At 43.3% G+C, this 15,420-nt stretch overlaps 1 protein-coding gene across 2 annotated transcripts in view; it reads right to left on the bottom strand.

The window, feature by feature from the left end:
• The window catches only part of PDCD11 (programmed cell death 11), a gene marked incomplete at its 5' end in the record, with an annotated part of 40,747 nt that extends 25,442 nt beyond the window's left edge, over positions 1-15,305 (bottom strand). For both annotated transcript variants that reach the window (XM_079728585.1, XM_079728586.1), the window contains 11 exons: positions 853-999; positions 1,641-1,701; positions 1,857-1,981; positions 2,636-2,842; positions 3,949-4,056; positions 8,479-8,660; positions 9,160-9,283; positions 10,982-11,143; positions 12,635-12,802; positions 13,875-14,006; positions 15,207-15,305. In XM_079728585.1, the coding sequence (XP_079584711.1) occupies positions 853-999; positions 1,641-1,701; positions 1,857-1,981; positions 2,636-2,842; positions 3,949-4,056; positions 8,479-8,660; positions 9,160-9,283; positions 10,982-11,143; positions 12,635-12,802; positions 13,875-14,006; positions 15,207-15,305 (1,515 nt within the window). The remainder of the gene's footprint in view (positions 1-852; positions 1,000-1,640; positions 1,702-1,856; positions 1,982-2,635; positions 2,843-3,948; positions 4,057-8,478; positions 8,661-9,159; positions 9,284-10,981; positions 11,144-12,634; positions 12,803-13,874; positions 14,007-15,206) is intronic.
• Positions 15,306-15,420: the final 115 nt, after the last annotated feature.

Below are 15,420 nucleotides of genomic sequence, written 5' to 3'. Positions count from 1 at the left end.
GGTAATCAATACCTTTGTTGAGTCCATAATGAAATAAAATGAAAATAAGAAAATCCAACATTCTAAGTGTCTGCACACACCAGGCCCTAAGCACTGTATATTATCATGTTTAATCTTCACAACTCTGTGAAGTCTCTCTCAGCATCCAAGCCTTTGTTATAAAACGCTCAAGTTTTGGCAGCTCTGGTTGGGCTATTTCTGTGCCTAACACAACCTCTGCTCCTCCTCAACCTTCTAAATCCTACCCATCCTTTCCAGTTCAAGCCCCGCCTCTGCCAGAAATCTAGAAGACATTATAAGAGCTCAACTGAGCTCAAATTGAGCTCAATTTGAAAACTGGTTCTGCCATTTATTAGCTGTGTGACTCTGGGCAAGATACTCTGCTTTCCTAAGCTTTCATTTCCCCATCTGCAAAATGAGGATAACAGTACTTCCTTTATAGGGCCATTTTAAGGATGAAATGAAGTAAGGCGTGTTACGATGTGCCTAGCACAGCAACTGGCACAGAATACACGTTACATGGTAGTTGCTATTGATCATATTGATCATCATTGATTATCAAAAATTCTTGCTGCCCCAGCCTACCCTCACCTCCCCGTTCTGAGATATGACCACAGCATACAGCCTGTACCAAACCACCTGGCCTGCTCTCTTCATGTATGGATATTTTAACTACCAATTATACCATACAATTATCAAGGGAAGGGACCCAGTTTTCTCTTCCCAATGCCAAGCACAGGACTGCAGATATTATGTGGTCACTTTGTGGAAAAAGGCAGAAACTTCAGCTGAGAAGCATCATTCTCTTCCCATATGGCCAAAACCCCACCAGAGACCCTTCAGGAGGCTCACCCGGCACTTGACCTCATCCCCAGCGCGGTACTTCTTCTCCGGATTCTTCATAAGGATGTCGGCCAGGTGCATGGGAGGTATCAGGGCCCTGATTTGCTTGCCCACCTTCACCAGCATCCCGTATGGCTTTATGGTCATCACTTTGCCCTAGGAAAAGATGTCATGATGCCTCAAGAATATCTTTCCTATACTTCTTACCACAAAGCATCTCACACCTCTCTTTCGAAGCTCAGCTTCCTGAGGTAACTGTGCCTGTTATTCCAGATCTCATAGGGACAAAGCACATACCCTACAGTGATCTGGATGCAGTAGGGTTTATTTATGAGAACCTTCACATCTTTTTGTGTGAGGATCTTCTTTCTATCTGCCTTACAAATTCATTATCCAACGGAGAGGACTATGTCTCCTAAGGAATGAACTCTACATATAAAGGGGAGCTGCTCAATTGGGGCTAAGTGGCTGGACAGGAGCAGCAACTGGCTTCTTACTAATATCCCAGCTGGCTCAATTATCAAAGAACTAACTTTTGACCTGGTCTAATCAACACCATCAAATCCCGGGACTGATGACCTACTGCCTCTGTGTAGTGGGGTGGTACTAGCAAGACCTTACCTTGAAATTAATTACAAGTTACCCAAGGGAAGAAAAAGAAATCCCAGTTAGCAGGCAAAAAGAAGGAATATGACTTTAAACATGTTCACATGGGGATTAATAAGCTGACAGTTGGCCTGTGAACTAAAGACTATCTGAAGGTCGTAGAGTATCTAATTATATGCTTGAGATCTTACCTTTACCAAGGCCCCAGGTTTGATGTCATGATAACTAAGGAACTGAGCTTCAATAACAGACCTAGAACAAAAGGCAAATACAAGATTAAATAAATTAGGACAGAGGCTGCCTAAAATTCAGGGCTACCAAAATCATGTTGGCAAGAAAGGAAACCCTCACCAAGCAAGGCCACGAGACACACCTCTACACCCCACACAAGTTAGTGACAGACTTACGTCCTCAGAGAGAGCAAAGCCAGTTCATCCATTTGGCTGTAGTCGATGATTCTACACTTGTGAGTGTTCCCTGGCTTGAAGGTCTCAGGTTTGAAGACTTTCTTAGAATTGGAGAGATGGCTGAGCTACAAAGTACCAAGTGATTAAGGACCAGCCAGAAGCAACAGATCTGAGGCAATCAGACATTAAATCAGACAAGGAGTTGACTCAGTACATTTGTCACCTACCATAAAAAGAGCACTCTGATTACCTGTTAAAATAATTGCTCTAACTAAAGAACTGCTTTATACTACCACAGACTCTCTATAAAGTCAGAGAAGAGTCTAGATCATGGGTCGATAAATTACAGCTCACGATTAAGTGCCTATATTTGTAAGTAAAAGTTTGACTAGACCACAGCCGTGCCCTTTCATTTACATACTGTCCTTGCTGCTTTCAGGCTATAACAACAAAACTGAGTAGTTAGGACAGAGTCTGTATGATCCATAAGCCTAAAATATTTACTATCTGGCCCTTTAAAATAACTTTCCCAAGCCCTGGTGTAGATCCTAACTCATTCTTGTACCTAGCATCAACCAGGTATCAATTAAGGCAAGTCAATCTTAAGGCACTCTAATATAACAAACAGACCTTGTTCTAGTCCTTATGAACTGTCTGCCACGTTTGGGGAAATTCAAAAACAGGAAACTAATACCCAAGGATGAAGGAAGCAGAAAAGAACTTGTGTCCCCAAAGTCCTTCTGGTGATAAGATCGTGATGAAACAAAGAGCCTCCTTACCCGGGCATAGGCCAGAGCCCCATCCGTCAGCCTGAAGGTGGCCCCGGCTTTGCCGAAAAAGCCCTGGACAGGAACATCATCCAGTACAGCTCCCAGCTGCTGGCAAGAAAGCCGGGTGAGTGGACGCCCGGGCTGCAGGAAGACAGCGTGCAGGCTCAGCCGTACAGCTCTAGTCCGAGGATGGACGCAAAGGACACAGGCCCGTACCTAGACAAGGGAAAGGGCATAATGAGCAAGACAAGGCACACCAGAGACAAGGCACCCTGGAGCAGACTTTCAGGGGTCAAGACTCTCCATGTGTTGACCAAGCTATAGATGTAAGTACTAAAATCAGCTTGTGCAATCAAACAGAATGTCCCAGAGGAACTATGTCCGACTGAATCAATGCTTACACAAGGCCAGGAAAACATATACCAGGGTCCCCTCAACACCATGAGGCTAATAATACATATGCAACAGGAGCCATGTACTGGCATCACTATATCAGAAGCTCATCTGAAACACACCAGAAACAGCCTGCTCTGATCACAAGGCCATAGCATGTAAAATGTCTCAACTCTGCAGACAAATATGGCTACAAGGAGAAAAAAATTACTAGAAAGAGGTTCACCAAAAAATTAACAATATTATTACTAGGTGGTGGGAAAACCTACTTTTACTTAAAAAAATAAAACAACAGAAAAAACCAACAGTCTCTATAGCTTACATTAGTATGTGTTACTGTTAAAAACAAAAAATAAATCATTTTAGGATTTTTAATAAAAAACAATGATTACCATATATTGGGATTTTCTTCCCAAATATCCATGTTCATTGCAGAAAATCTGAATATTTAGACAAGGGTAGAAAAATCACCCAGACTTAATCACTAACACCTGATTGCATAATCAGCCAGCATTTTGACCAGATGTACTTTTTAAGACTTTTTTTCTCCAAAATTGAATCTATATTATAGCACTTTGTAAACTACATTTGTGTATTTAAACATATATCTTGTTCTATGTTAAACACTCTACTAGAACACTTTAAATTATAAAAGCAAAAGATTTACTACCAAGAAAAAAAAAATCAAAGAGTATGAAATAAAAACTACAAGTTGCCTTCTTCTCCACAGGCTCCTCCTCTAATCTCAATCCCCAGAAATAACCACTGGCAGTTTCTTGTGGCCCTTCCAAGACACTTTTCATTCCCCTCATCACCCCTCTGACACCTGTACACATGCAGTCCTAGGACCTGCCTGTAGCAGCTGTGACACTGGATGGCTGGTTGAGACACAACTGAAATCCAGAAAAGATAAGTGCAACATTTCTTACTGGCTGATTTGAGAAATATGTTCTGGCTTTCTTAGGGTCCAGGTGCATAAAGTCAACCACGCCACTGAAGAACGAGAGGAATTTTAGCGTAAGGCCAAATGGAGTCACCTAGAAATAAAAAGAATCAGTTATGAAAAACATCTCTCTGAAGGAACCAGGAATGAGACTGTTCATAAAGCCACATTATCCATGATGATAACTGTGTGTCTCTCCTCCCCCAGCTAACCCTTATCATCTTTCTTCCCATAAAATGAAATGGCAGCACATCTCCTGGCACTGGCTGTTCCTTAATTCAGTAAGCTCATCGCGCCCGAGCCTGAGAGGACATCAGTCCTCCTCCCTCAGGATTTCCCAATGGGATGGAAGGCGCTTTACACAAGGAACCTCGGGGAACTGCCAGCCTGACAACTGGGACAAATTGTTGCTAACTTGGTGATGTGCTCAGACTAAGAAGGTGAAAACCCACATGCTTGCCAGAGGGAGATACTGACCGGAGCAATTCACCCTACAGAGCCCCACAAAGCTAAGAAAGTAGAGGTGACAAGCCTCTCAAAAGAGAGCAGGGAGGCAGATGACTGAAATAAGGGAAACTAAGTCAGATCCCCAGGTCCTCTCCTCAAAACTATAGGGTCCACCCTTCTCCCATCTCCACAGAAAATGGGAGAGTTATTCTCTGGGAAACTGTACCAGACTCAAAACACAGGAACAGTGCAAACCATGAAAATGTGAATTAAGAAAAATTCTGACTATCATATATAGATATGGAGACCGCCAGCCCCTTTCTGCCATCTAGCTCTTTGGCAGCCAGGCTTATATGCTCCTGATTCGGGTGTCAGTAGATCCTTTCCAGAGAAATCTAACATGCCAGAGACTTCTAACAGTGACATCTGGAGGTTGCCACTAGTTCCTGACCCTGACAGGGAAGTCAGCCAGTCAGCAAGTCACACCCAGGCACACAGACTTCCCAGCAGTTTTTTAGTGCCTCTCTCATAACATGGCAGTCAAAACAAAAACTCAATAGAGAATGTGAAGTTTAAGTTGAGAGACTTTCCCAGAGGTAGGATATAGACAAATACATGCATGTACCAAACCAAAGAAGAGAGGAAAAAATAAGAAAATTAGAACTGATCCATTAAGTCCAACATCATACTAATAGGAGTTCTAGAAAAAGAAAAGAAAATTATATTAAAAATTTTAGGGCTTCCCTGGTGGCACAGTGGTTAAGAATCTGCCTGCCAATGCAGGGGACACGGGTTCGAGCCCTGGTCTGGGAAGATCCCACATGCTACGGAGCAACAAGGCCCATGAGCCACAACTACTGAGCCTGCGCATCTGGAGCCCGTGCTCCGCAACGGGAGAGGCCACGACAATGAGAGGCCCACGCACCGCGATGAAGAGGGGCCCCTGCTCACCACAATTGGAGAAAGCCCTCGCACAGAAACGAAGACCCAACACAGCCAAATAAATAAATAAATAAATAAATTTATTTATTTTTATTTATTTATTTTTTTTTTTTTTGCGGTACGCGGGCCTCTCACTGTTGTGGCCTCTCCCGTTGCGGAGCAACAGGCTCCGGACGCGCAGGCTCAGCATCCATGGCTCACGGGCCCAGCCGCTCCACGGCATGTGGGATCTTCCCAGACCGGGGCATGAACCCATGTCCCCTGCATCGGCAGGCGGACTCTCAACCACTGCGCCACCAGGGAAGCCCAATAAATTTATTTAAAAAAAAATTTTTTTTAAGATCTGATAAGGGGCTAGTATCCAGAAGATACAAAGAACCCTTACACCATTCACACTAAAAAGATAATCTAACTTTTAAATGGATAAAGACTTCTGATTCAATATTTCTCCAAGGAAGATTTATAAATGGCCAATAAGCACATGAAAAGATGCTCAACATCACTAATCATTAGAGAAACGCAAATCAAAATCACAAAATACCACTTCACACCCACACCCACTAGAGTGGCTATAATAAAAAGAATAATAATAAGTGTTTGTGAGAATGTGGCGAAATTTGAACCCTTATATTGCTGGTGGGGATGTAAAATGTTGCAGCCACTTTGGCTGTTCCTCAGAAAGTTAAAACACAGAGTTACCATATGACCCAGCAAGTCCACTCCTAGATATACACTCAAGAGAAATGAAAACATATGTCCCTACAAAAACTTATATACAAATTTCATAGCAGCATTACCCATAACAAGACAAAAGTGGAAACAACCCAAATGTCTACCAACTCTATATGATGGAGTATTATTCAGCCATAAAAAGGAATGAATCACTGATAAATGCTACAACATGGATGAACTTTGAAAACATGCTAAGTACAAGAAACCAGACATAAAAGGCTACATACTGTATGGTTCAATTTATATGAAATATCCACAACAGGCAAAGCTAGAGATAAAAAGTAGATTCGTGGTTGCCAGGGGCTTGAGGGAGGGAATGCATGGAGAGTGACAACCAATGGGTACGGGGTTTCTTACTGGGGTGATGAAAATGTTCTGGAATTAAATAGTGATGACAGCTGTACACCCTTGTGAATACACTGAAACACCACTAAGCTGTACACTTTAAAAGGGTGAATCTTACTATATGTGAATTATATCTCAACTTAAAAATTGGAAAAAGAAAAAACCCCACAGTGATACAGAAAACTTTCCCAGAACTTAAGGATCTACATTTCTGGATTACAGAAGGTCAGCACAAATAAATGGAAAGAGAGTCATATAAAAGCACATCATCGTGAAATTTTAAAACGAAAGGGATAAAGACAAGATCCTTGAACATACAAAGAAAAGGAAATCAAGATAACATCAGGCTTTTCAACAGCAGTAGAGGCCAGGTGACAATGGGAACAAGAACTTCAAAATTCTGAGGTATTGTTTACCTAGAATTCTAACCCCAGATTAACTACCAATCTCACGTTAGAGCAGAATAAAGGTATTTTCAGATATACTAGGTGTGCAGAAAACAGTTAACATAGCAGGCCTGAGACTGCGATCCTTGGAAAAGTATGCTTGCGGTGTTGGCCCTGGCCTGGTGTCTGGGAACTTAGACTTCAAGAGGGTTCCCACCACTCTCAGAACTGAGTGGCTCACTGTACCTAAACTATTTGTGCAAACAATATGGTTTATGCTAAACACTCAAATTCCTTAGGAGAGTCAGGAATTTTGGTACATGCCAGGCAGCGGGTGCCTATGTGACCAGCCGCAAATAAAAACCCTCAATGAGCTTTGCTGGTAGACAACATTCACCCATGTTGTCATAACCTGCTGCTGGAGGAATTAAATACACCCTATGTGACTCCACTGGAAGAGGATTCTTGGAGGCTTGTGCCTGGTTTCTTTCAGACTTCATTCCATGGGCCTTTTCCCTTTGCTGATTTTGCTTTGCCTCCTTTCACTGCAATAAATCACAGCCGTGAGGACCACTATATGCTGATGGTGTGAGTCTTCCTAGTGAATCATCGAAAGTGGGAGCGGTCTTGGGAATTTTAAGACACATGAGGTGAAGAAATTAACCTCCCGTGTACTTTTCTGAGGGTGCTTCTGGCGAATGTGACACATTAAAATGAGTGAGTAAACCAAAAAAGAGGAATACATGGAATCAAAGAAGATTCTATCCAATACAGAAGAGTGGGGAAGGATCTGGGATGACAGGGAAGGGAGCCCTACAGAGCAACCAGTCCAGACTGGAGCCGGATGACAGTACAAGGGGCTCCGCGTAGGGGGAAAAAGTAGCAAAGATTATTTAAAGGGTTTGAAAACACAGAAAATAGTGAGAGAAAAATAACTACAGGATGTATGAAGAAATAGTGAAAGGTAGGAAGAGAATTCAGCAAATGACAAAAACAAAGCTGATTAGCAACTCCAGGAAAAAAAGCTGTTCAAGAAACAAATTATATTATCTAGCCCAGCAAATAAATGATATCTATGTAGTCATATAATTTAAACACTGAATAATGATTTAGCCAAAATTTTAATATTCCTTTGTTGAAAGGTTGGGAGAAGGTAAGGATAAGAGAGCCAAAACTTCATCTACCTTGATAAGAAGTTAAAACTCAATGCCTCAAAGTGATAGGATGCAGCAGAAGCTTATTATTATACTTCGAAACACAGAGGTAAATTTCAAAAGATAAGCTAAGAGTTAAAGATGGGGGTTAGATGGGATGAGCGTTCTTCATCATAAGCCTTTTAATACTATTTGACCTTTTAGATCAGCACTGTCCAAGAGAAATATAAGCCACATATGTAATTTTAAGTTTCCTAGCAGTCACACTGTAAAAATTACAAAGAAACAGCTGAAATTTATTTTAATAGTTTATTTAACCCACTATAGGCAAAATATTATCATTTCAACACGTGGTACTGGCTACATTTCCAGTGCTTAATGGTCACATGGGACCAGGGGCTACCCTACTGGACAGCACTCTTTTAGACTGTGTGCACGTACTATTTTAATAAAAATTTTAATAAAAATTATTTTTATTTTAGAAAATAGTAGTAACAATGAACGGCTTACCTTCTGTACCTGGGCTTTGACTACCAGTCCTGGTAACAAGCTGTTGAGGGTCCAGTTTTGCTCCTCAGTAGCAATGGCAGCAGAAACTTCTGAGTAACCAACAGACAGACTAACAACTCCTCCGTTGCCTTTCACCTCTTCAATAAGGCAGTTCAGGTACTGACCCACCTTCAATTTAGCACCTGCAAGTCCAGCCCCCAAAATGAAAAATAGCTATTATGAGAAGGTCTTTGAACTTGGGCTCGAGTGATACCTGAGAGATCCATGGCCTACTTGCCCAGTTACCATGCAATACTCCCCATACTCCCAATTTCTCAGGGACCAACTACAAGAAGGGCGTGAAATGACCCTGAATGATCTGGAATCAACTACCACACAAAAATACGAAAACCTCAACAAGGCGGGAGAGTACTGGTTCAGAGGCTCCGGGGGCCCAATTTCAGCGGAATCTTCTAAGTGAGAAAAAGTGAAACTGGTCCATCAGATCTTAATGAGACTGCCACTCCCTGACCCTTCACACACCTCCCTTTTTCTATCACCTAAGATTAACAGTTGATTTTAGCAAAGCCAAACATGCTTCAGGGTCAGCATTCTGCATTTTACTCACCAAAGTGGCATTTAAATATAACCCCCCCATATACCACCTCACTACCATGGACTGGTCACTCTTCTTCCTCTTACCTTTGTTCTTCTGTTGGATGTACTCCTGGGCTTTCTGCAGTGGCAGAAAAGCTCTGGCCCCACTAACACCAATGTCCACTAGATAGCCATGGTCTTCCAGGCTGGACACAGTGCCCGTGAGCAGCTGGAGGAAGGCAAAGCATTCCCAAAAGTTCAAAAGTCAAAGGTCATGGGACACATAACAAACATCCACTACCAAACATGACTGTTGCCACCATCCCATAATCCCACACATCCTCTCACTTTTAACTTTAAACCTCAATCCCTACAACACAGGGAATATAGCCAATATTTTATTATAACTATAAATGGAGTATAACCGTTAAAAATTGTGAATCACTGTAACGTACACCTGTAACTTGTATAATATTGTACATTAATTATACTTAAAAAAAATTTTTTTTAAAGAAAAGAAAAAAAACCTCAGTCCCACTACAGGATAGAAGAGGGAAAGACATCAACTTTAATTCTCCCAGGGTTTGAAGGAGCTTATGGTTTCCAGACAGAGAGGAGTTGAATAATGGAATGACAGAGAGGGGATTCTCCCCTGGAGGATTTTCAAAAGATAGGAAAGACTTTCATGTTATGCAAAGAGATAAACCAGATGGCCTTGCAGTGCCAGCACTCTCAGCACCATGACTAATGAGAATCCAGAACTACCCTTCTAGCTGTCATCAAGTCTTTTCTAAGCACCTCCAAGATGTCTCCCCCCACAATCCTGCCAACCTCCTTTACCTTTCACGGGAAGCACTGTGGCATTCAAATCCGGCTCTGACACTTACTAGCTATTTGTTGTTTGGCCACTTAAGTCACTTAAACCTTGTTCAGTCTGTTTTCTCAAATGTACAAGAGGGATACCTACCAGCCTCACAGGGTTGCTATGAAAATTTCTTCAGAGAAAGTGTCTAAAACAGCACCTGTCAAACAGCGGCCTCTCTTGGGCTTCCCTGGTGGCACAGTGGTTGACAGTCCGCCTGCCGATGCAGGGGACGCAGGTTCATGCCCCGGTCCGGGAAGATTCCACATGCCGTGGAGCGGCTGGGCCCGTGAGCCATGGCCGCTGAGCCTGTGCTCCGCAACGGGAGAGGCCACAACAGTGAGAGGCCCGCGTACCGCAAAAAAAACCAAAACCAAAAACAGCGGCCTCTCAATACCTGTCAATTTCCTACAACTTGGCTTACTGTTATTCCCCACTCTACCCAACGTTCAGGGCCTGGTCCAAACTCCACCGCTTCTAACCAAACGTTCCAAGCTCATACTGATCTCCTTCCTCTTAAGTGAGTATAGTTTATATGAGTGTGTTTTGTACCTACTTGACTTGGAGGCACTGAGTGGGGATACATTTCTGCTGAACCTGCATAGGACTAGGAGAGTCAGTAGTGGATCATCCATTAGTACGGCTGACAGGCTAATTGCCCTGTCTACCCTGTCTCTCGCTCTCAGAGAGCAGCCCTCAAGCTCTCCCCACAAATGCCAGTGGCCTCTGAAAAAGACTTAATCTGTGAAGAAGTCTCGGTAAAGAAGGCACTTCAAGGAACTCCTTCTTAGCCTTGCTAAGATTCCTTGGAAGCATTTTTTTTCCCCTACCAGCAAATCGTGGACTTGCTTTCCCTTTCTCCCCTCCAGGGTAATGTGATTAGGTTCAAGTCTTCAATTTCCATTAAGTACCCAAAGTACCCTGGCGACCTTCCCCCCAGGAAAACATGCACCCCCATGTGTAACAGTTAAGCTGAAAGTGAAAGGTAGTCTAGACACACCCCAGGAGGCAGGACAGGGAGAAGGCATAGTTGCCTGCTCCTCTGCCCTGGCCCCAGAGACGTACCATGCCGGGTTTCAGGGCCTCAGCACTCAGCACTTTGTTGACATTTCTGGGGTTCAGAGACAGCTTGACATTCTTTTTGCCCCTCTTTGTCATGTCCAGACTGCTCACCACACATCTCACCAGCATCCCAGGTGAGAAGAGCTCAGGCAAGCTGACCAGGTCCTGCAGAATATAAATGAGAAAAACCTGATACGTACCCTTCCCCTGCACTGAGAATTCATTGCCTGGTCCTGGCTCAGCAGTTTCTCATCCTCAGATCCCAAAGAGCCCAAAAGGCAGATGAAGAGAGTAACTGCTCACCCACAAAGGAAGCGGCCTGTGGCCATGTCACAGTCTTGGATTACAGCTTAAGGTCTCCAAACATCTCCACGCAATGGGCAGATGTAAAATGACGTGTTAAAAGAATCGTCTACAATTACGGTCTCTACTTCCTCATCTTCTCCTCATTCTTCAGCTCACTGCAATCTGAGTTCCACCCCCATCACTCCATACTTGATCTCCCAACAAAATCTCCAATGACTTCCATGTCGCTAAACCCAACAGTCCACTTTACAGTCCTTCTCTCACGTGACCTTTACAAAGCATTTAACTCTGGTGCTGCTTCCTTAAGCATTTCCTCCCGGCTTCCAACCCTTCGTTCACCTTTCTTCCTTCTCTGTGTCTCTGGTCCCACCTTCTTCTGACAGCAACTCTCCTATTATCCAGCAACTAAAATATAGTATTTGCCCCAGGCTCGGTCTTTCAGTCTCTTCTCCCTCTATGTGCTCCCTCTAAGCAACTTCTTCCCCCTCCATAGCTTCAATTACCACCTATACAAAGAAGTCTCACCCATTCATGTTTCTAACCCAAACGTCCCTGAGCTCCAGCATCACCTATCTACTGGTTGTCTCAACTGTACCTCAAACTCAACATAACAGAAAATCATATCATGATCATCTCTCCTAATCGAGGTCCCCTTTCAGGGTTTCCTGTCTCAGGATGGCACGGCCAACTGTCAAGCCGTGCTCAACAGAAACCTAGGACTCACCTCTGACACGTCTCTCGGCCTTGCCACCCATATGGAATTCATCACTAAGCGCTGACTTTACCTCCTCAGCCCTCAGTAAATCCATCAATCTCAGAGCCTAGACTACGACAACAGCCTCCTAACTGGTCTCTAAGCAGCTACGCATGCCTCTTCAATTCATTCTCTGTGCTGTCTACATGGCACCCACCCCAGTGAGAACATTTCAAGGGCTTCCCACTGATTCTAGAAAAACAACCCTAAACGTGGTCTGGCCTCCACCCAGCCCTCCAGCCCCATCCCACTCCACTCTCCCCGGCTCTCTCTGCTCTAGCCACACTGGCCTTCTGCTGCATGTCGGGCTCCTTCTGCCTGAACCCCCTTCCTTCCTTCCTTCTCTAGCATACCCTCATCCTTCCTACCTCAGCTCAGGCATCCCTTCCTCAGGCAAGTCTTCCAGGTTCCCTGGGCTAAGTCAAAATCCCCTTATTTAAAAAAAAAGAAGAAGAAGAAAAGAAAAAAAATTTCCCTATTATAAACTCTCTTGGTACCTTGTACCCTTCCTTCTTAACACTTAGCAAAGTTGTCATTTTACATTTGTTGGTGTACTACTTATTTCCAGTTACAGATTTCATGCGGGTTTCCCTTACCTGCAGGGGTTCTTCTTGTGCCACCTGCTCATTCAGCTTTGCAGTGTAGGCATCACAGATTTCAGTCACTTGCACACACCCCTGGAGGCCGTTGGGGAGACTAATCACCAGTTCCAGTTCATTTACCTCTTTCACGCAACCCAAAATCCGCATCCCCTCACACAGGGACTAGAAGAGAAGAGTGAAATGTATACAACAGGGAAGAGAACAATGATTGGGGAGGTTGGGGGGGGTTCTGGCTTCTAGTCCCAACTCTGACATATAAAAGCTACGAGACACATATGTGTACATGTCGGTACACTCATCACACATCTGAGCACGATGAAAGATCGAAATTATACAACAGTGTTTCCAGCAGGGTGCTGGAGGGCACTCTCGCCTTTTCCTTTATTCCAAGCAGCCCAAACTCAAAGGCCTAGCAGGCAACACAATGCAGGACAGAAGTCAGTGGAGACAATGGCAGTCTGGAGGGTGCATGCCAGGTCTAAAGGGCGCAACCACTATGCAGCTCTGTGTGTCTACAAACATGAGGGAGTGTGAGCTTGTATTATCAGCACTTTCAAATTTTTACAAAAAAAACCGGAAATCACATTTTTATGGAAAATTTTTTAGTTTTCTAATGTTGGCATGAAGTTAAACAATTATTTTTTTAAGTAGCACACAGGACAAAGAAAATACTTCTGCAGGCTGAATCTATATCTTTCCCTTCACTATCATTTGACTTTTTTTTTCTTTTTTTACAACTAATGTGTATCAGAGTTATCTAAAAATTTAAGGAACATAATAAGACTGCTTCACTTCTCTGAGATAATTTCCACATCTATGAAATGAAAGGGAAGAATTAGAGTGATTGCTAAAGTTATTGCCAGTTCTAACCTACGACTCTACTAAAACACAAGTTCCATGAGGGCATCGGCGGGATGAGGGACTCAGCAGCTAAAAAGAAAAACTAAAAAAACAACACATGATCACAGGCACTGGTTAATAATTGAAGGAAATAATGCTCAATTCTGAACAAAACTGGAAGAAGTTCTAGAGACATGAGCTACACACACATATTTATATGAAAAGAATGAAGGAAAAAAGGAAAGAGGAAAGGAAGAAGACATACACAGACTTAAGCAACTCAAAGAGTTTGTTTAAAACAAAACCAGTTATAAAGCAGAAACTAACACACCACTGTAAAGCAATTATACTCCAAAAAAGATGTTAAAAATAAGAAAAAAAAACTTTGACAAACCTCCACACTAAGGATTTCAAACTTCTCTCTTACAAACTTGCTGCTTTCTCTCTTTTCAACTTTCAACTTTTTTGTTTTTGCTGGCTCTTTCTGGATCTTTTTCCTTTTGGTGGATTCCTCTTCAGTAGAAATCTAAAGGGGGCAAAAGATCCAAAAGAATAAAAACCAGTAATCCTAGCCTTTCCCTCCAACTTTAGGTCATCTGTCACCTTGCTTTGTTTCCCTTCTACTCCACCCCACTCCCAATTGTTCCTTTCATTCCTGCCTCAACGCCAATCTCCCGTTCTGACACCAATTCTCCCTTTGACCAAAATCCGCGCTCTGTTTTCAAAGCCCCTTCTCTCCTGTGTTCTTCCTCCCTTGACTGAGATGAGCACTGGGGTTCCCCGCTGGGAGAAGCAATTTGGAACAGTGCAAGAAAATAAAAGGTGGAGTTACGAAGACCCGAGTTAAATTCCTATCCCCGCCATTACAAGCTGTGTGATTTCAGCTAAATTATATAACCTCTCTGGGCCTCAGTTCCTCACCATGGAATGATGATCTCTACTACACAGTACAGCTGGAAAGATTACATAAAATAGACATGAGACCATACAATCAAATGTTAGTTACCGTCCCTCTAGCATTTGAAGCACAACCTACTCTAGGTGAAGATTTCAAATTCTACTGCAAATTATGATCACTTTATACAGCAAGAACCTCATTCAAAAATGCAGTGATCAGGGCTTCCCTGGTGGTGCAGTGGTTGAGAGTCCGCCTGCCGATGCAGGGGACACGGGTTCATGCCCCGGTCTGGGAAGATCCCACGTGCCGCAGAGCGGCTAGGCCCGTGAGCCATGGCCGCTGAGCCTGTGAGTCCGGAGCCTGTGCTCCGCAACGAGAGAGGCCACAACAGTGAGAGGCCCACGTACCGCCAAAAAAAAAAAAAAATGCAGTGATCAAACTGTTTTCTCTCCATCCTTAATCAACATGGTAAGTTTCTAAGAATAAGAAACAGGGAATTCCCCAGCGGTCCAGTGGTTAGGACTCCGTGCTTTCACTGCCAAGGACGCGGGTTGGATCCCTGGTCAGGGAATTAAGATCCCACAAGCCGGGCGACGTGGCCAAAGAAAGAAAGAAACAATGGCACTGCAAACTCAAATACTAAATGCCATGCTTCAAAAGATATAGCCTTGTGGTGGCAAGGACTCTCTAACAAGTTTAATTTATAAAAGCAGACTTCAACAAGAATCCAATCTGGAAAATCACACATTCTCAAACAAGGCTCATTCTCCATAAGGACACTAGAGAGAAAGTGTTCAGTGAGTCTTATCAAAAAAGCACACCACTTACATTAAATAAGTTGTCTTGTTCAAATGACTGCTGGAAAGCTTTCTCTTTCTCTGATTTGTGGGTCTTTCTTGTACCCCCTCGGGGGAAGCTTTCTTCCATGGTTGCCGTGTTTGGGTGTCCTAAAAACAATGCAAAGAATAGGTGCGTTGTATCCTTAGTGTCGAGGTTGTGATCAATGGGCAAGAGATAGAGCCTTCTAGCACCAATGTGCTGG

This window comes from Hyperoodon ampullatus (genome assembly GCF_949752795.1).
Source record: "Hyperoodon ampullatus genome assembly, chromosome: 1".
Taxonomy (NCBI): domain Eukaryota; kingdom Metazoa; phylum Chordata; class Mammalia; order Artiodactyla; family Ziphiidae; genus Hyperoodon; species Hyperoodon ampullatus.
This window is presented reverse-complemented; position numbering and strand designations above follow the sequence as displayed.